Below are 25252 nucleotides of genomic sequence, written 5' to 3' on the forward strand. Positions count from 1 at the left end.
AAAAAAAAAAAAAAAAAATAGTTATTTTGTCAGAAAGAGGAGAGGCAGGGAACACACGTGTGGCTTCGCACGCCAAATCTTACGTTTAATGTTAGCCCTGTTCCCATGCTTTCGTCCCCTGTTTTTTACTCTGTGCATGTTGCTCTTTTCCTCTGCTTTGATCCAACGATAAAAATGAATTAACAATTAAGAAATTTAAAATTGTCTCGATAACTCGAATAAACACTTTTATTTGCCGCTTATTATTATTTGTTATTTTAGTCTGTATTATTTGGAGATTTCATGTCTACATGGTCATTTTTTAAGATGGTCTATATGGCAGTCGACACGACACAACACGACTTATTACTATTGACAGCCTACTAATGCACAAAATGGTAGATGCATCGCCCTTTTGGCACAGACCAACACGACTATATAAGTACAAATTTTATGTCTAGTCGTAACAAAACTACTACTAAATATCAGCTAACCTTAAAAAAACAATAAAATGTAGGAGTATAATTTATGTGTAAAAGGACAAATACTTTAAAATATTTACGATTTTCCAACTCATCATAATCTGAAAACTCTTTTGTAAGGTCTAAATGAAAATAATCAATCAATCTCAGCTCAAGTTCGGAAAGAATTTTTTTTCTAATTGTCTTAACCAAAAAATAAAAATATTTTTTTTTAACTATTTTGGAACAGGAATTTTTTGTGTGGAGTCTAATACTTTGTCTACATTCCTATACGACTATGCATATAATTTTTTATAACAAAATTTGAAATCCTAAAATAATGACATTTATTTTACTTAATAATATTATTTTTGAATATATATGTGAGACATGTGTCTTTGGATTTTACTAATATTGGATGTGGCCTTGATACAAGAAACTTCATGGGGTTTCAGATAAGAAAATGACTAATTGATTGGCAATTATAGACTCATGCATATTTGCCACTAAAATCTACCTAAGTGATTTTTCAAATTATTTTCATGTCATTATCATTTGTGCTCTTTCAATATATATTATTGATTCATTTTAACCTTATTGCTATAACTTATTATTTTAGATCTACAAAAGCTGAAAATTTATATATTAACATTATTATAAAGATTTTAGATAAAAGGGCTGAAAAATGATAAAATTTTAGAATATTTGAACAAATTTGTATTTTTGACGACAAAATTGATAGATAATGAAGTTAAAACAATCCGTGTGCAAAATATCATAAATTACAATTTTATTAATTGTGGGTGTGTCGTAATTGACCTTCGCCAAGTGATAGCTTCGTCACTGCCTCTCTGAATCTCCTCTAAACTGCTCACTAACTTATTTAAAAAATCAACTTCATTAAACATAAAAAAGATTAAAGTTTCCTAATTAGGGAAAATTTTAGGGCTTTTAATAAAAAAATCCATTTAATTTGGCTTTTTATAGGTTTAAAAAACCCAACATCAATCATATTATAGAGCCAAATGAAACCCCTTTCCAACTCTTTATCTCCCTGGCTTGACGACCTTAATACCAACATTATTCTTGAATTCAATATTTAGTTTGAATATTTACTTTGACTAACGACTTGACCAAACCAGTCAATGAAGCTTTAAAACAATGAATTAATAATGGTGCACTCAAGATTTTAACTAGGTGGATCATAAAATTCATTATAATAATTAGATAAAATAAAAAATTAGCGAATTTATAATATATTCTTTTTTGTTCCTATGCAAAGCACCATGTGACTCACAAATGTAAAAACTTTTTAAGTTATATAGTTGCAAACTCAGAGTGATAAAAAAATATATAACTTGAAATATACATCAAAATTAACTTTTTTCATGTAGTTTTATGCATGCTTTTTTTTGTTTAAGAGTTTTATTTCATTTATAGGCTTTTTTACTCATATATCTAGTTATTTATTTATTTATTTTGTTCTTTTTGCTTTTTTCCTTTTCATTTTAACGCTTTTCAATGCATAGACCCTCTGTTTTTTGGAATCTCTTATACCATATTCCCCGTGCCTTCTCTTTGGAGCAGTATGGGTATGGATTATTTGTCTTCTAACGTCCTAATTTCCTAAAACATGCGAAATTTATTGTGTATGATGATGATGATATTTCATAAGTATATTGATACTAATTGATAATTTATGATGGGGTCTGAACATTTTAATGGTAAAGTGTCAAAGATGAAGGTATCATTGGGCAAAGATGGTAGAACCTATATACAAATCTCTTAAGCTTACTTTTTGACAACTTAGCCTAAGGAAAACATGTCTATTGTCATGAAGAAAATCCCCAAAATAAAGGAAGTCATGTTTGAAAATGCAATGGACCACTCTTTAAACTCTTTTTCTAGACAACATACCATTCTTGATGCATTCGTGTGCGCTTCAAATTTTGATGCATTTGCCCCCACTTCACCCATTCTTCTTGACTCCTTACACTAATCAAATGCATGTAGACCGGTATTCAAGACCAGACGAGAGAGGCGTGTACTGTAGACCCCAACATAAAAATTATAAATTCTACAAAAATCAAATGTGATGGATTTTGTGTCTGAAAATGCTAATAAAAATTATTTTATGTGAATGATGCAACTTATAATATCACTAAAATGAAAAGTCATTGTTAAACTTTTTGTTTTATCTGTCATCAATTGCTCCATATAGGTGAAAGACACTTAACGACGTTAGAATAATAAAATTTAATACGTTTATTAAAGTTTAATATTAAGTTCGTCCTAGACCACCAAAATCTCAAAAATAGATATGGAAATAATTCATTAATAACATATTCTGAGTGTTAAGATAATGATGTGCCTTATAAGCTAAATATATATTTTTTAAAAAGAATATCTTTTTTCTTGTAAATATTTTTTTTTTGTATTGATTAAATGTTATCTTCTCTGGAACACCTTACTTATGTCTCTTATGTGACCCACCTTGGCATGCATTGTTTAGTGGGAGGTTACAACTTACTACCACATTATTTAGGGTGACATTAGAATCGTATTGATGAGAGTTTCATTCTATATTTGTTAAGTGTATTTTTACATCAATGAAAGTTACAATATGCAATCTCCAAGTGTCACATATCAGTGGTGGTGCTCGAAAGTCGAAACTAATGTGCGTATCATTAGGAGGCAAAGCCGCCAATGACAATTACCAACTACTCCCTTCGTTTTTTTTTGTTCTCATTTATTTTTTATACAATTTTTAAAGTAAATTTTGATTCTTAATATCTCTAGATACGTATCATAAAAATTTATAAAAAAACTTAATATAATTTAAAAATATACATTAAGACGAATATAACAAGATCCCACATGATTATATTTTATATCTATATATATCTTTAAAACCTTAATAAAATTTCTCTCTCCAAAATAAAATATTCTTAACATTAAGAATTTTAGAAAACAGAGAGGTATTATGAAAACAAATGAGTACAATTCTACATGGAAATACAAGTATAATCACATTTGACATTACATCATATAATGTTCCACGACCCCAAAGAGCTGCTACCATTACAGTGATCAAATAACATAGTACAAGACTACATTGGAAAAGACTGACTCGAGGAACAACCGACTAAACATATGATCCAACTGCAAGCTCAAGATTCAATGGGAACCACCGGGACTGACTTTGGCTCATGTCCGTGCACTCTTACTCGATATATGCATGTAAATACTGGACTTCCATGATTGGATTTGAATTCAAAGATGACGGTGTCGATTATGGAAGACCTTACCTCCTCGAGCACATTGAACGTCTGTGCATTGCTCTTGTCCAAATCGTATGTAAAGTCTGTCAGGAGAAACTTCTTCTCAAGCTCTACGGGTGAAGTCTCAAGACCTTGTTTCCCTTGTAGATAACCGTAGACCTGGCAGTGTTTAGGAGCACTCGAACGGTCGTAAGCCACACTCTGTCATAATAGTCCAACAAAAATCAATATATAAATAAGGCATCGTCAAACACAAACAGAAGATCATCACATAAGATGTGAAGCATAATCAAGACTCATTTTGGTCCTAAACATTAGCAAGTTGTAGCAAAAGACAAGACTCTAAAGCCGCATCGTAAAGGTTTTCAAATTTACCAAACCAGTATTACCCACATTGTAAATGTGTAAAAAAAATAAAAATAAAAATAAAAAAACTGTCTAGGCCGCTTCATGCGATGTTCATGATTTAGGCTGATATTTACGTTTCTGTCACCAACTTACCACAACCGCGAACGTTACCACATTAGTGAAGGGACTGTCTGATGCACATATCACATGAATAGAAGGACCAAATCCAGAGGGATCTAAGTAACAGATAACAGATCATCAACCAATTTGCCTCTAAAAGAACAAGGTTAAAATTACTCCTACCCAATTGACAACACGAAAAAGGGTAGTTCCATTCCATAGCATCACAAGTACGACTTGCGCCATTTTGGCATTTCTTCTCTCCGAAGTGATTTTCAATTCTTTTGAGTTTTGACAATAGAAAGAGCTTAGAATGAGGAGTAGTCCAAAAGGGTCTAAAGGTGAAGCATAACACGTATGGACAAATATGAACATGAGTAATCAGTTCTTAGTAATACACAATGACAGCTTTTAACATCAATTCAATATCAGTTCAAACCATTGATGGTATAAATAGAAAAAAAGGAGTCACAAATAGAGCAGAAAAGAAAGGCCATGCAAGAAAATAATTCATCACTGCTCAAATACCCTGAATAGCATCCAATTTGAACTAACCAGCCCCAATGACAACCATATAGCCCTCCTCTAAAAATGTATTTATCAAACCAAGGGGGAGACCAATGCATATCTTCAATATATTATACAAGCAACCAGAGACAAAAGGGAAGTCTTGAAGTCCAATAGATCCCTCAAATTAAACAACGCCTTTATGATTCAAGTCAACTACTCTACTCATTTCAAACAAAATGCTCATTAAAAAATTCTAAAGGGGGCAATATAAAATTTAATTGCTCGAACCCTTATTCAGTTTCAGTAGATAGAAGAACCTATCACTAAAAAGTTTATCAAATTCTATCAAAATTAAAGTGACACTGTAACTAGAATACCAAGTCTAAACCGCAATTTTACGGCTAGAGACACAAAGTAGGCCCAAAGAATGCATTTAAAAAATTATCAGTCATCTATGTTCTATCCAAAAAAAGGATAATTTATGAGGCGGTTGAATCCAATATTTAGAACAGGAAAGTAGAGCTAAGTTGTTTCATTCACCCTGTTTCACTTTTTACCCTCACTTTTCTCCTTTAAGCAAAGGTACTTCATAGAATCCTAAATTATTTGACTTCACTCAAAAAGGAACTGCGGCAGCATGTACCTGTTAAATGTTAAGTAGCCACAAAAGAGATAATTTGCAGAGTACTCCTTCAAGAAGACAACTGAAATAATGTAATGCAATAACCAAAGCCTGAAGTCTTATCAATAAACAACCAATAAACCTAAAATATACTGAATAATTACTGTTTTGTTCTATTGGCTATTAAAAATTAAGAGTAAAAGCACCCTGAAAGTAAGACTTTAACACACACAACTAAAAACATGAATATTACTCTATCAGGAGAAGTTCCCTGAAGAAGGAAAAAGAAATGGAGTTCAGGTAATCAAATCTCATTATTATGAAGTCCTAAATAAAAAATTACACCACCATAACCAAAAAAAAAAGAAAACACAATGTAACAAGTAAAAAATTCACAGTATCTTATGGATTCATAAAGCCAATCATCTAAAGCAAAATGAACAAGCACCAAAGGCATATAAACTATAAGATACCATAAAACATTCTTTCAATTTAACAAAATCTCCATCAGGTCACAAAGTTAGTCATTTGACCAAAACACATCACTGCGTTATTTCAAACGTGATGGCCAAGCAATTCACTGTGAAGTAAAAAATCATAAAAATTTATCTTTTGAAATATATAGAACAATATAAGCGTATGGATGCGCCTTTTTTACAACAATATTTAAAAAACCTGAAGCTCTGCTAAGGGGGTGTTTGGTAGCTCTTTTTGAAGGGTTGAAATGAAATCATATAAGCAAATTCATTACCTAATTTTTGTTTGGTTGTGTGGGGTAATATTTCCATTACTTGACCATAAGTAATTCCATAACTTTGTTTCAACAATGACAAGTGAGGTAACATATAAACAATCAAACTCATTCTCCTCATCTCCTCTCTAAATATTCTTATACCCTTACCCCTCCTTATAACAAACAATTAATAATAATAATAATAACAATAATAATAATAATAATAATAATAATAATAATAATAATAATAATAATAATAATAATAATATTGCTGCTTAATATACCATTACCCCTCTTTAAGCATTCACTTTCCATTTCATTTTCATTTCTCATTCCAACACCTTCTGAATAATATCAAATCAATTAAATCCTTGAAGCACATTTTGACTTATAGAATCCTAATCACCTTCTTAGTTGAACTAAAACCACTTAAGTGATGCAAATTCCATTCATATGTAACCCCTTCTAAGCAAAAAACCTGAATTCTAAACCAAACGTATATAAAATATCAACAAAGACCTCCATCTTGAATATTGCGAAAGTGATAACAAAGAAACAAAATTCACTTGACAAATAGCTAAAAACAATATTGCTGAAGTTTGAAAAGGCCTCACTAACCTGAACTTATGCATACAACCTTAAAGTTGATAAGCCTCATAACTAACCATAAAAAGATCTTAAACTTAAGGTTCTTACAAATAGTGCAAGTTTCCATTCATAGACAAGATTACAAGAAGCATAGATGTCCTAAAACACACAATACTTCATTCGTCCATGTGAGTTTGCTACATATTAATAATTGGTCCATTGCACTGATTTTGCTAAACATTCCTTATCAGTTCATACCAGTGATTTTGCTACATATTTCTAATTCATTCATCCCAACGACGTTACTGCATTTACATTTGAATTGCCCGTGATTTTAATTTTCATCCGCCCATTTTTATCTCTCTTTTCAATTCACTACACATTATAATTTTTCTTATTCTTATAATCTCTGAAACCAAACCACTGCGTGCTATATCAAATGTAGCAAACTTAAGGGGAAAGACGAGTACTTCCAACAATTTAATGTCGAATGGAATCAAGTAAATTACTAACATTAGAAACAATACTAAAAGTGATGAATATACCTCAGCAACATGTTCAAGCGTAATGGCCTCAGGAACAATAGCACTCCTTAGCCGAATTTTGACAAAACCACTACTACCCTTCAATGGGAAACACTCCCCAGGCTGTCCAAAGCTAGGCATCAACATTTTATTCGCTTTACTATGAACCCTATTCTTACTATTTCCAGAAAACAAACCAGCCATCTTCCAACCATCTAATGGTTCTGAATGATCTACAACCTTAGAGCCAGCACTAGCCAAAGCATAATCTACTCTCCCAAGCCCGTCTGCAGCGTGTTTCTTAATTTCTTTCTCCACCACATCCCTAGCCAAATTCCTAATATCATCATAATTCAACCCAACACTTCCACCATTTTTACTGCTCTTCAACTCACCATACATATTCATCACATCATCTTTAGTCAAGAATCCTTTCAATTTCAATTCATCCAAACGCAACTCTAAATCCCCAATTCTCTCATTTAATTTCTCCAATTGAGCATTGAATTCTCCACTTTTATCCTCAATTCTCCTATTCATTTCTCTCCTCAAATTCCCAACTTCACTCTCGAACTTCGTATCAACAACCTCAACTTGTACCTGCAACATATTAGTAGTTTTTTTAAGCGAATATTCCACCTCTGCAATTCTGCGTTCCATTTCAGAAAACTCCGCCAGATTACCAGGATCACCCAGATTCCCGGAATTAATCACCAATTTCCTAACCATTTGAACCAACCCTCCTAAAACAATCAACAACAATAAATTCTTAATTAATATACTCAACAACGTCATCCATCTGGGTTTTGGAGATTTAGTTAAACCAGTTGCAGCCTTTCGATTTCGTGTCCGAATAGGACCATTCGAATTCAGCAATTGAGATGACTTCTTATCTTTAGATCTTTCAAGAACTGCTTCTCCTCTACTAGAATGACTCAGATCTTTGTTCTCACTCATTACTTTATCATTTTCTCCATTACCTACAATACTCTTATCTAAATTTGGAGAAATCGTAGTAGCATTCACTATGTCAATGCTTTGCTTCATGTCGGAAACCGCTGATGGTCGTCGACGAGAATTTGCAGTAACAGAAACTGTAGATGCAGACATCAACAAAACCCTAATTTTAAAATTGGAAGTAGAAATGGGGGGGGGGGAAGTGGATGAAAAATAAAGCGATTAGTAGATTTGAATTAAAACTAGTGACAGAAAGTGAAAGAAAAGGGGAGAAAGAACGGGGAGATTGAAGAAGTTAACCCTAATTTTCTGTTTGAAAATACAAAAATTTGAATGAATGTAATGTTTTCAGGGAGGCGGTTTAATTGAAACATTTAATCAATTGACAAATCCGATTTTATTCGGTTTTTCGAAATTAGAGGTAAGAGACTCGACGATTTATCTGATTTTGTAATTAAATTTAATTTGACTTAGGTTTAAATGAATTTAAAATTGTGAAGTATAAAATTAATATAGATATAAGACCTAATTTTAAAGCGATCTGAACATATTACCCGAAATCGACCCTTTAATTTTACAGGGTTGTTGAATGGCGATATACTATTTGACTCTAAACACCTTTAATGCGTTTGACTAAAGATTCTAAAATTTAAATATTCATAAAATTCAATAATTTATATTTTAATGAATCAAAAAAAAAATATATTCATCTGTCCTCTTTGATTTGCATCAAAGAGGAACTGGGTATATTTTAAGAAAGAGGTAATAAATAAAGAAAGTGAATAAATTGTGTGAATGAAATTAAAAAAGAGTTAAAATGTATGGATGAGATTAAAATAAAGTAGTTGGTCATTGTCTAAAAATAAAAATGATGTAAATTTAATGAGACGGACTAAAATGGAAAATGATATAAATTCAATAGGATCTAATAAATAGTACTAAAAAACAAATAGAATATTTAACTAGAATAGATGTGTATAAAAGGTAAAAATTTTATTATCATATATTTTTTTTTTTAAATTGAGATTGTCTCATGGGAAAGTTGAGACATATCTAAACTCAAAAGTGGTTTTTTAAAAAATTAAAGTAACTAAGTTAGTGTTTTGATATTTTAAGTGTCAAGTGCAACGTATAAAATAATATGAGAATCATTAAACATTTAAATTTAAAATTGGATATATTTACACACAAAAATGAATACTTTTATTAATTTAATTAGTCTATTTAGCAAATATATTACAAGGAGATTGGCTGAGAATTCGTGTGTTTTCTTTACTTGCCTCATTTTATCGCTTGTTTTCTAGCTTGACTTATAAATTTTTTGATTATTTATACAACTAGTACTTCCTCCGTTCTATTACTTGCAACACTTCCCATTTTTGAACATTTCATATTACTTGCAACATTACTCTTTTTGGTAAAAAAAAAATAACGATACAATTCTCTATTTTATCCATATTTTATTCTCTTTCCCACATATCACAATCAACAATATATCACCTTTTACTTTAATTACTTAATTCTCACCTACTTTTAACCCCACAATCAAACCCCCAACTATTTATCCCAACTTCCATCATTAATTTACCATACCCCCAACTTTCCTTATTAATGACTCTAGAACCTCCCACCAATGCATTTCCCCATTTATAATGTCTGCTTAACTTCCTTTATCTGAACTCCCTCTTATTAATGCTTTACTTTCTTTATCTAGAATCCACCACTAGTGCATTTTCCCTTATTAACCCTTTATTTGAACTCCCTCTTCCTCCATCAACATTCTTTGAGTATGCATGTTTGATTCCTTCTTCATTTTGCTGGGTAATCCTCACTTTTTTTGGTTTTTTTCGGTTGAAAATTTGATCTGAATTAATCATACTTCATCTTCATCTTCATTTCTTTATAAACCCTAGATCTGAAAGTAGTCAGTTATTTTTGGGTTTTTTCGGTTCATATATTGATCTGAACTTGGTTGTTCCATACTTCATCTGGGTATTCCTCACATTTTGTTTTTTTTTTTTGTTGTTGAAAACCTGAGTTCACTCTGGATTATTTTTGTGTGTTTTTTTAGTTCATATTCTGATATGAAAGTATGGTTTTTAGATTGTTTTTGTGGGTTTTTTCAATTGATTTCATTTTCAACTGATTTTCTTGATCTACATCTGACTTTCGGTTGATTTCATTTTCAAGTCATTTTCTTGAACTACATCTGCTTTTCGATTGAAGATCTTCATATTCGTTTGATTTTCTTGATCAGTTTCTCATTTTCATCTGATTTCGTTTGATTTTCTAGAAAAATGGGTGATTTAAACAAGAAAATAAATGGGGTTTCTGTTTTATCTAGTATGTGCCTTAAGAACATTAACTGAATTTCGGTAATGTGTTAACAGTGGGCGGGATTATCTGGGACAAAATGAAGTTAAGTGTAACATTTGGGAAATTAATATTTTAAGACGAGTAAGTTTAAGAGAATTATCAGTGCAAGAATGATCTTAAATACACATGACATTAAACATTCTCAATTTAATTTCTTCCCTCTTTTCCTTTTCTTTTATTTCGATTAAAATACCTAAACCCTTTCTCCCTTTCTCACGTCGACAACCCAGAAGCCAAGAACACCTTCCCTTCCACGACATTCCTCTTTGAACCTTCAAACCCGTATTTCTCTAAATTTCTTTGAAGAAAACGTCAATGGCTGCGAGGGCATGACCCGTTCTTCTTCCCTCTGATCTTCGAAGGACCTGCATGCGAAATCAGTGAGTCCTTCTTCTTCCCTTCGTGATTTTCAAGGTAAATTATCTATAATTCTACATTCTTGATTATTTTGTGTAAATTATGGCTAATTGATCTTTTTGCTCATTTCCCTCTGAATTCGAACCACAATGAGTGTAGAATCATCTGAAAAATTCCCTTCCTTGACCTTGAATTCTACCGATTTGGGGAAGGATTGAGTGAGTTTTGGTCCTGTTGATTAAACATCAAATCCAAGCCGAAAATAAAGCATTGAACCTGAATTTTCCGTTTCTTGCTGCTGCAAACAGAAGGTAGTCCTTCTTGCTTTCTTTCCTTGTTTTTCCTTAATAATTATGCTCTTATTCATATACTTTCCCTTGTATAATCTTTCATTCATGTGTTAAACCCTAAATGTTGTTGAATCTTGGAATGTGTATGAGTTAGTTAGATGAGTCATTAAATTGGAAATTCATGAAAAATGTGTTATTAATGAGTTATGTGATGATGAGAATTTAAGTGTGGGCTATGATTTTAGTAGTAAATTATTCGAATGATTTAGTTGTGGTTAGTTCACTGTTCTTAGATGTAATATTAACCTTTTCAAATTATGGTAATGGTTAAATGTTGATTGATTGGTTATTATTGAAGGTATCTAGGGTTCGTGTGGAAATTATTAGTTGAATGGATAAACTAGCTGAATCTTTCTTTTGGATAGTTTGTTAATCTTGCTTAGTTTCTTGGTTTTGAGTTTAGATGAACATGGAAGTGTTTGAATTGGAATACAAAAGGAATTGTGGAGACATATAATCTTTACAAGAATATAAGCTAGACTAAAGCAAGGTCATTTATTTTGATGATCCTTTTACTCAAGTTTTGAAAGTGTGATTTTAGTTTCTTGGGAAATGAACCCCGTGATGACCCTGTTTACTCAGTCAACGGTAAGTCGAGTTGTTACATTAAGTCGCTTAAGTTTGTGTTCATATGAAAGCTTTGGTTTGATAGAATTTGTTTGTGATCTAAGATCTTCTGCTTTTAACATTCTATACATTTGTGAATGTCCCATCTTTATTTCATTAGCAATTGACCTAAAAATTGTTCTTTTTTCAATTGGGATGGTATTAAGTGCCTCCATGTTGAACACATTTCTTTTCCTTCCTAACCTTCCCTTTTTTTGGCTGCTAACATCAACAACATTATCTACTGCCATTGTATTTTTTGCATTCTCTCAAAGTCTCCAAATTGTCCACCTTGAAACATTATGTTGTAGTGCAGTTGCTTTTATTATTCCCCTAAGTAACCATCTGTTAGGTGGTTCAGAGAGATAAGTTAACTGTTGTACAATTAACTTTTGATTTTGATGCTTATTTCCCTACTATGATGTTGTAGTTCTTCATTTGTTCGTTGTTGTGGTTGTCTAATCGGTTGTTGTGGTTGTTCATTGGGCTGCTGTCAAGGTTGTTCAAAAGGTGTTCAATTGGCTGTTGTTCTGGTTCATTTGCATGCTCTTGAGGTTGTTCAAATAGCTGTTCAATTAGCTGTTGTTCAGGAATTTCCAAAGACTACAGTTCCAGTTGTTCATTAGGCTAAAATTCTGCTTGTGGGTTTGAATTTGTTTGCGAATTTGTTAAATCCAAGTTTAAACTGACATCTATAACTCATAAGTTTCGCTTGTGTACTTTTCAAAAATATCATAATCATTCATTATATCAAGGTTTTCAAAGTAAAAAATGAATACCTCCATATACGGATCAAAATTCTCGTCATAATTTGCATTTTCACCCATCTTCTTTGCTTTAGTAATTCTTCAATACTTCTACTTGAATGACATTGTGCAGTGTGTAATTTGCGTGCAGTAATTAACTATTGACAACCCTTCCCCTCCCCCCCCCCCCCTTCTCCAAATTATTTAATTGTTGTGGTTTTTTTTTCAGAATTGATGATTAAAATTGGACTAAATCCTCAAGCTTATGAAATGAAGTTGAAGTAAAATGATAAAGAAGATAAGATAATGTGGGAAAGATAAAGTAAATAGGCTAGTTAGTAGAATTTCATTTTGGTGGGAAACAAAATCATCCTAGCAGCATTGTTTTGGTGGGAAACAAAATTTCCATAATGTAATATATTGTGTTTTGGTGGGAAATTAAGTCCCCACATGTAATCATTTATCTTTCTCTTTAAAAAACACTATTTTTTATACTTTTACATTACTCAAAAATTGATTTCTTAAACCCATGTGAAAAGGGTAAAATAGAGATTTTGTAGGAAAAAGAACCCTTTCTTAAAAATTGTGCCAAACAGTAATGTAACTCTAATAATTATTGAATTTTTATTTATGATAAAGTTAACAATTTGAAAGTTAAAATAGCGAAAGTAAGAGCACCCTCAACAATGGATGAAAATTGTCTTTGAATTAAGTATAACTCACCGTTTTTAGTAATTAAAGTTCGACATAAGAAAATTAAAAGCCATAAAATTAAACTCAACTAATGCAACTATAAAAAAAAGGAGCATTGGTCATTTCTTCTCTTTCATCCACATACAATTATAAATTAATATAAGAATAGTAATTTTATTACTAGTAAAATCGGATAGAAAACATAAAAAGATACAAAATGATGCTTGAGAACAAAACTATATATTTACAATTTTTGAATATTTATGGCTTTAAATAATTTATTAATCTATAACAAAAATAAAAAAATTAAAACTCTTATACTTGCACATGATGAGAAATGAGATACCAGTATACCACCTAAGTACCTATTACCAAAAATAACCTCTTTTGTGACATGAGGATTCATAACCAAAATGATCTCCATAGACCATTTAGGAATTATGCCAACAAATTTTCTCTCTACGTTGAATGTTTTGGTAGCTAAAGATATCACCGGAGTTACTACTACTCGGGCGATATCTAATCCATAATTAGCAATCCCGAGACTATACGTCCTATGCAAGGGCGAGAGTCGGTAATTTCAAATATGTTCTCTTAGTCTTGACGTTGAACTAGAAACGGTTTGAATGTCAATAGTACTCCCACAATTTCTACCACATTTAGGAGGAGAAACACCAAATGGGTTCCTGCAAATTTGAGCTAACTTCATTTATTCATCATATATTTGTGCAAAAATTCATTACAAGTACCAAATTCAGGTTCATAAATGTAGTAAAATCTATGAATTATAGTGTTTAGAATTTACCTGGGAGAAATGCAGCATCTTGACGTTTCTCTGACCAAGAAAGCCTGGAAATTAATTAACACAAAGATTATATTATAAGAAAATTTGTATACTGTTAACTTGCTTCTGATACCATGTTAAAAAACCAACTCAATTAGTATGTAATTAAATTCTCAAATGAGACTGTCTCACGGTGACTCCATCTCTATTGGGTTGATTCAATGTATATAAATTGTCTTAAATTGATCTATTATAATCTTAAAGGGTTCACTAGCTGTTTTAGAGAAATTGGCTAGTTATATGGGCTCGTTTTATGGTGAGACGGTCTCATACAAAACTTGTTGATTTAATTTTGGGTTGAGTTAACAAAAAGTGATCAACTCGCTATTCTAGTTAGTTAGTTAATAAAGATTGAGGGTTGAATCTTTGGAGTTGATACAATCTATATATAGATCACCTTATTTTCATTAATCAAACCACACGAAGTTAGACTCTCATCACCTACAAGAAGGACTAATTTAATTTCCTTCTAAATTGCGGGAGATTCTGTAGCCTTATCCCGATAAATAAAAAAACATATAACGAGCAAGAAAGAAAAGCACATACAGTGCACCACCAAAAGCTGGACCAATGGCTTTGAAAAGCGACATAGTGGTCATAGAAATGCCATTAGCAGCTCCTCGTTGATGTTGATCCTGTCATCACATTATAGTTCCTGATTATGTATAATAGAAACAAATATCTTCTCTGTCCCTAGAGTCTGCATTATATGACTCAATATGTGAGAATTTTTTGAGTCATATGCAAATCCAAAAGGTCGAGGGAATAACAGCTAATATACAAGAATAGTAAGGTGAAAAAATATTTACCACTGCTTTATTTTGCAAAATAAATGTGCTGGTGATGATGCAAACCTGATTAAAAATACCAAAAAAAGATAAATTACAAACTCAAGAGAAGCTTCCATTGCCCGGTGAGAATAAGAATTTATTTCCTCAATAAAGTTAAGTTTCTAATTGAATACAAGTGTCAAGGAACAAACTCAATCAAAAGGTTAAGTTTGTAGTTCAAATCTCATAACAAGAGCATTTCATATTTCACTTGAAATAAGGGGCCGTGAAACCAACTTAACAAAAAACTTAAGCTGACGGTTGAAGTCCTAAGATAGATTACATACTCTAAACAAATAAATTTGTTTCTCCATATCATAAAGTTTGCTAATAATCCGGGGTCTTATACTTACCGATAAACAGTTCTTGATCACAGAGGCGGAATTCAACACAAAACTGAGGCTTAACCCAGATAATAATGCTATGAAAGGGTAACTTTGTAACAGAGGTATCGATAACACCTGAAAAAATGAAAGCGGAAGCAAGTAACAAGCGTAAAGTTGCATACATCTGACCCCTCAAACCCCACCCTAACTGGGAGCCACTTAATGACATTGAGGCAGTGAATTCCACAATGGTGGTAAAGAAAGCATACCCCACAAATTCGAGCTAGCCTGACTGGCCCTAAACATCTGTCGATGTATGGATAAATGAAAACCTGAAAGACCAACAATCCGCAACCTGCAGATGATTGAAAATTGAAATGAACAAAACAAAATTGAAGTCAGTGTTGTGGTCTTTAGAAGAAAATGGCACGAACAGAGGATGCTAGAGGGCCGGGTATTCTGTATTTTGAATATGGATCCTATTGTTCTATTCAAAATCATAGAGAAACAAGAAAAAGGGAAGAATGTATGATCATAGCTACGGTTATATAGTTGCATATGGTTTTATTCAACTCACTGTCACATAATTCACTACTCCTTGCAAATCGTGAATCAAAATAAGCGAATTATGGTCAATTTTGGGCTATTTTAAGGTCATTTAAGTGAATTGCGAATTCAAAAAGCGAATTAATTGGGAATTATGTTACACTAATTACAACTCGATGTAAAAAATCATAAAAGAGAAATATGCCATGTACCTGTGACAGAAAGAACAACACCAACATCTTCTGATGAATAGCTTAATCCCCCTAATGTCTTTGGACTAACTGCCCATAATGAGAATATCTATAGAAATGAAGAAAACAATAAAATTATAACAATATCACCATATTAAAAATATAGCTAAGTAATATACTATGATGAATTAATTATGTTGACCCTGATCATAGTTTCTATGTGCGACATACACTAGGTATGATGCTGATGACAGCGACTTCTCCCTTTTATAATGATGATGACCCTGATCATAGGCTCTATGAGCGAGATACTGGTCTTGTGGTAAAGTTTGCATCTTACTACCATGAGCTAGGCCGGCCCTATATGGGGAAAGAGGGGCTTGTGCCCCGGGTCCATCTAAAAATTAGAAAAACGACCTTTAATATTTAATAGTTAGAGGCCCATAATAAATGTTTTACCCCCGGCCTCACAAATCTCGGGGCCGGCCCTTCCATGAGCAGTGTGAAATCATCAAATCATAATACTTGCTAAGGTTAAGCTTAATTTAGCTTGTGAATTTAAGTATGATGCAAATCGTGGTGAAGCGTACTGCGTACCTCTGTATAAGCCATATCATGAAGGGAGAAAATACAGTACACTATTATAGAAGACATCAAGGCCCAGTTTCTGAACAAGCTAGGATTTTTCACACTAGATTCTTCTGCAGATTCCATAGCTTCAAATGTATCACCCACCACTGCATTTTTTGTATTATGCATGTGCAGTGACTCCTGTATCACAATAGTATTGATTCTTTAGATTTTGAATAGAGACAATTTACATGTTTTACTCGGCATATCTTACAACTTTTCATCAAATCATGTACATTTCTTATTCATGCGAAGTGCAGATGATGTGATGTTTGCTATCAATGGTCAATCAGAGACAACTTATTTGTTATCACTAACAAGGGTAAGGTCGAGTAATAAGAATAAAAGATTGAAGGCCTAACCGGAAGCCAAAATGAACCAACAGTTATAAGCGCTGCGAAAATTGATATGATAAGGCAGGGCAATAAGTATGGAAATCTGCACCAAAACGAAAATTCATGTTTAATTTTATAAAGGACTTTTAACATACAACTATTTGTCTACAACATGTAAAAATCGAACCTTCCAAACAACGACTCTTCAGAAATTAACTCCGGATATTTTTCTGCTGGCTGAAAAATACACAAAATCGTGAAAGATAAATTAGTGTTTTACTATGATGATTTACTGATCATGTTAGTAAAGATTGATGATTTCAGATTCCTCATTAAAAGATAGCTTACCTGGGCTAGTAACCCTCCAAGTGCAGGTCCAATTACCAATCCTGTTCCCCAAGCTGAAGTAATCTATATGTATGAAACAATTAGAGATTTCTAATCAATTTACATGTATCTTCCTCAACTACTTAATAAGAGTGCAAAACTAGACTTAATGGTGCAGAAATCAGGCCAAGATTCTTACCATTGACATGCCTACAGCCTGGTGTTCATCCCGACATATCTCAGATACATATGCCTGTTTATAAAGAAACGACAATTTTATATCATAGAACAGAAGTAATATAGAAAATTCAAGAGTACAAGGCAGTGTTACATAATTCGCTAGTTAATTCGCTTTTCGAATTCTCGATTCACTCAAAATGGCACAAAAATAGCCCAAAACCGACCATATAATTCGCTTTCTGCGATCGCAACTCACAAGATTAGCGAATCATGTGACACTGGTACAAGAAAGTTTGAAGTTATGAGAAACTATATATGGTGTGGACTTACTGCAGACAGAACTAGCGTGCACCAACCTTAACATGCTAGTGGGATAGTGGAGTGCAGAATTAGGAACGTGGGTTATTAGAGCGGAAAGTGAGGAGTGGTGCACACTAAAATTGTCGTACACTAAGTCTATATTGGTGCCAGAAAAACATTATGCAAAACTGAATGGAGTCTTACTTTTGCAGGTCCAAGCGTTCCAATTAAACTTCCTAAAAGAAATCTAGTTGAGATTGCCATCCAAAAGTTTACACTCAGACCAAACATAGTGTTGAAAATCACCCTGAAATTAGTTATTTGTTACAATTGTTAATAAAGAATTATGAATGAAAGTTGAAAGTACAGATCAAAGTAATAGAGAACTAACACTGTGATTAATCCGAAAATGATAACAGGCTTCCGACCATATCGATCAGAAATTTGCCCCCAGAAAACAGAAGTCAATGCTCTTCCAAACATGAATGCAGAACCTTTGGCATCATAAGTAACACCATAAAAATACAGTACAGTTGTAAACAGTGTAACATGATTTGATAACTTATTCTCTTTTTGAATTCGTGATTCGCTTAAATTTGTCTAAGAATAGCCCTAAACCGACCATAATTCACTTTTTTCGATTTGCGATTCGCGAGGAAATTAGCGGATCATGTGACACGGGTTGTAAATCAAGTATGCTTTGGTGGACGGAGGGGGAGGACTTACCAACGAAACCAGCATAATATCCCACATCTTCCTCTTGCTTTGCTATGTGAAAATCTCTTACCTGCAGTGTAGATAGTAGAGTATAGTGACAGACATACAACGCAAACCACACATGATTTATTTGTTAATCACTGTATAGAAAACATGTAATCTAGTATATCATAAAATACTATCTTACCATGAAGTAGAGGAACGGAAAGAGTGAAGATATTGGTAGAGCTGCACATTCAACACCCAAGAGAAAAATATGAGAACACTAAAATTTTAGGTTCATATGGAGGCTTGAGCATTTATGTGATGAATAAGGGAGTATATGTGGTTTATGTATTATGCAATATTGTTGCTTGGATATGCTACGACACTGGTTGGTAATGCCGTGATAATAGGCTGTTGTGCTGCAATGGTACTTTGTTGTGCTCAGTTGTTGTGCGTGTTGCTGCCTCTGCTGCCATCTACTCAAATGAGCAAAGCACTGGCTCGGACGAGCAGTATTATTGCTGTAACAAGCAGCCTTGGTCATTGCTCAGACAAGCATGTGGCTCGCTTGAACAAGCACCTAATGGCTAGACTATCCTGCTTTATCCTGTTTCTAAGTGCTCGGACGAGTATTGTTATGCTCGAATAAACACATGTCCATTGTTTCGTGTGGTGTGAAATAAACCGGGTTTATTACATATGGCTAAAGCATAGAGTTGGTTCCCGGCACATGCAAAGATTGTCCAACCTCCTAAACATGGACGAAGGCATGATACTAGTATAAGGTGGATCTAACGTTGCTTTCTGCATGTGTAAAAACCAATTCGGCTGCTAATGTTCTATATGATATGTTAAACATTTGAAAATTAATAGGACTCTAAATCAAACGACCCATATCATAGCCTTAGCAAACCCGAGCTTAATCTCCCTCCACTTCTAAATGGTGTGTTCTTGTTCTTCCTCAATTTCATCTATATCTACTCAATTGTTACAAACCTAGTCATCAATCAATTGCTCTAACCAATTGAAAGTAAGTAAATATTAACAGCAATAATACAGCAAATGCATCAACTAATACCGACACCATCCAATAATATGTGAACCATGTCAAAATACTAACAAAGTCATAGGTTAGCCTAATAATCAGTTTTCCCCTTCACCCTATTAGCAGGATTCAATTCTCACCGCCTACCAAATAAATAAATTCTCTCTCCAATCGTCTGGTTCTCTAATCTACTGTCAAATTAAAAAATAAAAAAAAGTTGAAGGGTATGAAAAAGCAAAAGTAATAGAATAGGTTACCAATGCAAAGAACAATAATCCAAATGCTAATGAGAGTCTTCCATGGTATTCTAGAATCAGTATCTTTACGCTTTTCAATCTTACATCCAGGACAATCGTCATAGTACACCTTCTCCAACAATGGAATCATTTTGCTCTGTTCTTCCTCCATTTATAAATTACGATTACAAAAACCTGATCATCTAACTTGCTATCAGCATTCACAATTTGCTATAATTTCAAAAAAAACTAACAAAAAAACTATAAATTATGACTTTATTTAACCAATTAACAACAAATACTAATGATTCGATCAAATATAAGTAATCCATGTCTAAATCGGGTAATAGTATTTGGAATTCATATGATTGTACCTCTGAAAATTCGAGGGAAGTGTAGAAATGATGTGACGGCTGAAGATGTCTTTAATTTACAATCTCATAATCTTACGTTTTATAGGAGTGAACATGTACTACCATACATTTCCTTCTTCCAACCAAATCTGACCCACGCCTTTTGAGTAAAATTGACTCTAAAGTGAAATTAGGTCGGAGAATAAGACAAAAGTAAGTGGATGATAAAAATTAGTGGTTAAAAGAAGAAGAAAAATAAGTTTGTGACTGAGATTTAAAAAGACACGATGAGACGGCTTAATATGGACTGGATCAATTTTTTATTTCTTAAAGTTTAATAAAAAAATTGCTTATACTAGTTAATTGTTATGTAAGTTTAAGTTTAGACTACTTGAATGGACCCGTCTCACAAAGAGACGGTCTCATACAAGACTTATAGTTTAAAATTATTGCCAAAGAAAAAAGAGTACAAAGTAACTTGGGACAAACTAAATAAAAAAATATATAAATTGAGAGCAGAAGAACTAAAGTATGTAAATAAAATTAAAAAGAATTAAAAAAAAGTTAGTTGAATCAAAATAATTTAACAATTTTAATTTATAAATTACGAAAAAAATAAGGCAAATTCAGTAATACGGGCACTAACCCAATGGGAAAAGGAGATGTTTAAAGTGAATAAAATAGTGTAATCATCATCGCATACGTCAAGTTTGTCATCAGCAGAAATGTGGCGTAGGGCGTAGAGTATACAGCCAAGAGACAACCTTTTTTTTTTTCTTTTACAATAATGTGTTAGTAGCAAAATTCAATTTTAAGGTTCGCACATGGCAGCCGCCAGATTAGTTTAATGGCCCATTTAATAGGTAGCATTAAACGGTGGTAATGTAAATGAAAATTAGTGTAATTTTGATCGAAAAGTCTATTAGTACTTTGATGTCTATAGTTGTCCAACTTCAATAATTTGATTTTTCTTCATAAATTTCATTCTAATGCATTACCATGTGGTAATAAGCGGTAATGAAAATTTGTGAACAAAAAAACTTTTTTGTGATCAAAGTTTCATTACCATGAAAATGACATGAAAATTTTGATAAAATTTTACACTATAAATAATTCTCATTACCACCATTTAGTACAACTAACAATGGTAATACTTCAGGGTGTTTGGATGTTTGACTTTTTTATTGGTTGTTGGATTTTGGTTTATTAGTTGGTCAAACAGTCAAAAAAATTTGGTAAATGACTTTTAAATCAGCTGAAAATGTGGCTTTTTAAGCCAAAATAAAAATTATTTCAAGTAGCTTCTTCTTGTAGCTTTTGGCTTGTTGACCTATTTTTCTTTAAGGAAAATTTCACATGGTAGCATCTAGTTTTCATGAAACGCCAGTGGTAGCACATTTTTCCACATGATAGCATCCAGTTTATGCACTATCTAACTGTCATAGCATTTTCTGTAAAATTATTGTTAATTTCCGTTTAATTTATCATTTTTTGAGATTTTTCCACATGGTAGCATCCAGTTTTTACTCTCAAATATTTAATTCACCATTTTAACATTTAATTCACCGATTAATTTATCAACGCCTTTAAATATTGTAACAATTAAGTAAATATGTATTAGTGCTTGGAATGCACCTTTGGAATGTATGAAATGCACCTTTTGAGCTTTTAAAATGCACTTTTTGAATTATTTATTATTATTTGTAATACACCTTTTGAACTTTATAATGCCAATAATTTGAATGAAAATAAAATTGTTACAACATTTAAGGACTTTGATAAATTAATGTGTGAATTAAACGTTAAAATGGTAAATTAAACATTTGAGGAAAAAAAATTGGATGCTATCATGTGGAAAAATCTTACAAAATGATAAATTAAACATAAATTAACAAGAATTTAACGGAAAATGCTACAGCAGTTAGATTGTGTATAAATTGGATGCTACCATATGGAAAAATCTTACAAAAGTACTACTACTACTAGCGTTTTATGAAAACTAGATGCTACCATGTGAAATTTCCCTTACTTTAATAAACAACCAACGTTCAGTATCTAAATTTTCCAAATATCTTCATAAACAACTGTTTTTTTTAGCTAACTTAAAAACCAACAATAAACATCTAACATTTTCAGCTGGTCAAACATGCCAACAACCAATAGTCAGTTGCCAATATGTTTCACCAAATTTACTTCACAATTTTTCAAATATTACAATTTTATGGTGAGATCAAATTTATTGGGTCGGTTCAATATACACTTATTGTCTTAAAGTGATTATTTAGAGTTTTAAATTGATCAAAATTATAACCTTAAAGTCATCACTTAAAAAACTTTACTAATCTTATAAGCTCCGATTATGCTTAATAGCGAATAATAAAGAGATATCCAAAATAAAAATATTGTAAAATAAAATAGACGAACTAAAATAAATAAAAAAAAGTGTAAGTTAATAGTGTAGAAAATATGAAATATGGATAATCCGTCATAGGGTTAAGTAATGATGCACAATAAATTACATTGCACTTAGTCTATAATATAGTTTTGATGATAAATATAGAACGTTACTAAACACTAAAAAAAAAAATTGTAGTAAATTGGTGGACAAAGTAATACTCTATAGTCTATAGGTATTGTATTCAATATTCAAAATATAAAAATAATACCCATTTAAATCTGATTTGATCCATATATTATTTTGGTATGAAATATATGGTTTACTCTATTAGGACACTGGTATATCTTTCCGCACGAATGTGTAAGTTTGTTAATTTATATGAACTTTTTCTATTGATTATTCAGAAAAATTTTACTAACTTAAAAGATTATTAGTAAAATTAATGTATTATTATTGAAAAAAATAATGTTTACGAATGAATGTTTTTTTTACTAAGTAAAAAGTAAAATGATTTTTCTAAGTAAACATATCAATTTATAATTTACTAAACAAAGGCTAAATTAGTGTTCAAACATTACAACTAACTCCTTCTATGAAATGAACATATTGTATATATAACCATGCATACACAAACACTTTATTCATGACATGCTACAAATACAATATCCTTAATTATAATTATCATCGTAAAATTATTTTACATAAGATTTTGGTTATCATTTTGTAAATATTGAAGTTAGCAGAATAATTAAGTAGATAAAATATTTAATAATATTTTAAAATATTAATTAATACATTATTTAAGAGTTTTCAAATATAAGGCTATTTTTAGTTGACACTCATTTTAAATTCTAGCTTCTTTTTTTTTTTAATCGTAAATAAGGTATAATTAACATTTTAGACATTTAAATCAACTAAAGTCAAAGTTACTAAAATTAACTTTTTCTTTAAAGAAAATTATGATTTAAAATCAAAAAATTTCTAAAATTAACTTTTTTTTCTTAATATATTATTATTTCATATTATCTAAGAAATTATATTTAATTAAAAATTAAAACTTTCCATATATTAATTACCTGAATATATTGTTGTTGATAATATAATTTTGTTATTGACATTCTAATTGTTGGCCATTGATTGTCTTTGTTATTTTTCTAAATAAATATACTGATATGAATACACAATGAAATAATTTTTACCCCATATATAATTAATATATATTACATATTAGGAAATCCAATATTAAATTCAATCAAAAAGTTAACATAATATTCATTAAATAGAATTTTTATTTTGGACAGTTTTTTGGGCGAGAAAAACTCTCTTGTAGCATTGACATGTGTTATATTTTTTTATTATATTAGTAGATAGCATGAATATGAATAGTATGATAATCTGATATGATATGATAATGATAGTATGATTTGAAAATTCTTCACTTAAATCTATTAGTATTGTTTATTAAAACCTATATTTATTCCACTAAAACACATAATCACATCTATAATAACAATAAATTAAAATAACCTCAAACATATTAACTCCATTATTATTTTTTTATTTATTCCTTTAAAAAATAACCTCATTTAGATCTTACTGCTAAAATAGTCGTTTTTTTTCTTTTATTTTAGTTTGTATAAAATCCACTTGATGAGCAATCTCAAACGCAAAGGAGTATTCAATGTGTTGTCATTAAAATAAAAAACTGAACAAATTACAAACTTGGGTAGGATTCTTAGAATAATTTTATGCTATTTATTTAATTCTTGTAACTTTATAAATATTTTTTTTGTGAATTAATAAAAAAAAATATGTTGTTAAAATGAATAAAGTTGTTATTAAATTATACAAGAGAAAAGTTGACTTCACACAAATCTAATAAAATTACATACTAAAACAATTAATGATAGAAGAAATAGTTTATCAAACATATATATAGAAGTACGTTTGTGAAGACTTATGCGTTATGCCCTTCATAATTAGCAGCATTTATTATTTTAGTATTATTTTAGTATGTCTTATTGAGTTTGCACCTTTTTTTGACAATATTTTGACTATTCTTCTTTTAATTTCATTTATATACTTATTTTTTCTTTTCATCTTAACTATTTATTTCTATTATTTGCTTTTTTGTCGTATTTAGCAATTTAATTGTCAGATTTACTAATTTTCATCGGAAAAATACATAGTGCTAATTGAAATAGAAAATACTTGAACTAATCTCCCATTGATTAACTTAAAAAAAAAAAAAAGTAAATAGCTAGGGTAATAATAGGAAGAGTAATCGATTTTGTTTGATTGTGATTGGCTCAAGAAGACGTATCATAGTTCAATTCTTGATCATTTCTTGTTTGACTTTTCTACTTATTCACCATAGTCAATTGGAGTATTATTGGTCACCCTACAATATCATATCATCATACAATTAATTAAAAAAATTGCCGAATTTCACATAACACTCTTTTTAATTATCCATATAAGTGTTAAAGTTTTAGTGGGCCAAAAACTACCTATGTGTAAGCTAAATAAAACTTGGGTAACCACTAAAAAAAAAAAATTGGATAATATAATAATTTTTTAAAAAAAAAGATAATTTGCATACTAAAATAGTTTCAAATCATACGACTAATTAAAAAAATTGTCAAATTTCATATGACACTCTTTTAATTATCCATATAAATGTAAAATTTTAGTGGTTTAAAAACCATCTATGTGTAAACTAAATAAAACTTCGATAAAATAATGAAGTTTTTTTTAA

At 31.1% G+C, this 25252-nt stretch overlaps 2 protein-coding genes and 1 long non-coding RNA gene across 5 annotated transcripts; 1 reads left to right on the top strand and 2 right to left on the bottom strand.

The window, feature by feature from the left end:
• Positions 1-3318: 3318 nt before the first annotated feature.
• Positions 3319-8477, bottom strand: LOC130817302 (SUN domain-containing protein 1). Its single transcript, XM_057682931.1, has 2 exons — positions 7188-8477; positions 3319-3922 (listed from the first exon to the last, which is right to left on the bottom strand). The coding sequence occupies exons 1-2, from the start codon at positions 8274-8276 to the stop codon at positions 3611-3613; spliced, it is 1401 nt and encodes a 466-aa protein (XP_057538914.1). The 5' UTR covers positions 8277-8477; the 3' UTR covers positions 3319-3610.
• A 1348-nt stretch (positions 8478-9825) lies between these two features.
• Positions 9826-13157, top strand: LOC130817304 (uncharacterized). 2 transcript variants are annotated; one of them, XR_009043764.1, is made up of 3 exons: positions 9826-10913; positions 11016-11167; positions 12788-13157. It is a non-coding gene; the product is annotated as an uncharacterized LOC130817304 (long non-coding RNA). The 2 variants fall into 2 exon arrangements; XR_009043765.1 differs by having other exon boundaries at positions 9826-10879.
• A 195-nt stretch (positions 13158-13352) lies between these two features.
• On the bottom strand, positions 13353-20229 carry LOC130817303 (protein ZINC INDUCED FACILITATOR-LIKE 1-like). Of its 2 annotated transcripts, none has more exons than XM_057682933.1 (18): positions 20118-20180; positions 19765-19946; positions 18665-18705; positions 18487-18547; positions 18152-18254; positions 17965-18067; positions 17480-17533; positions 17302-17364; positions 17141-17190; positions 16981-17056; positions 16586-16759; positions 16010-16097; positions 15521-15606; positions 15279-15386; positions 14905-14949; positions 14642-14730; positions 14057-14100; positions 13353-13937 (listed from the first exon to the last, which is right to left on the bottom strand). In XM_057682933.1, exons 2-18 carry the CDS (start codon positions 19913-19915, stop codon positions 13846-13848), a joined length of 1428 nt encoding a protein of 475 aa, XP_057538916.1. In that variant the 5' UTR covers positions 19916-19946; positions 20118-20180; the 3' UTR covers positions 13353-13845. The 2 variants fall into 2 exon arrangements, with proteins under 2 accessions (XP_057538916.1, XP_057538915.1); XM_057682932.1 differs by having other exon boundaries at positions 13354-13937; positions 19765-19938; positions 20118-20229.
• Positions 20230-25252: the final 5023 nt, after the last annotated feature.

This window comes from Amaranthus tricolor, chromosome 7 (assembly GCF_026212465.1).
Source record: "Amaranthus tricolor cultivar Red isolate AtriRed21 chromosome 7, ASM2621246v1, whole genome shotgun sequence".
Classification (NCBI taxonomy): Eukaryota; Viridiplantae; Streptophyta; class Magnoliopsida; order Caryophyllales; family Amaranthaceae; genus Amaranthus; species Amaranthus tricolor.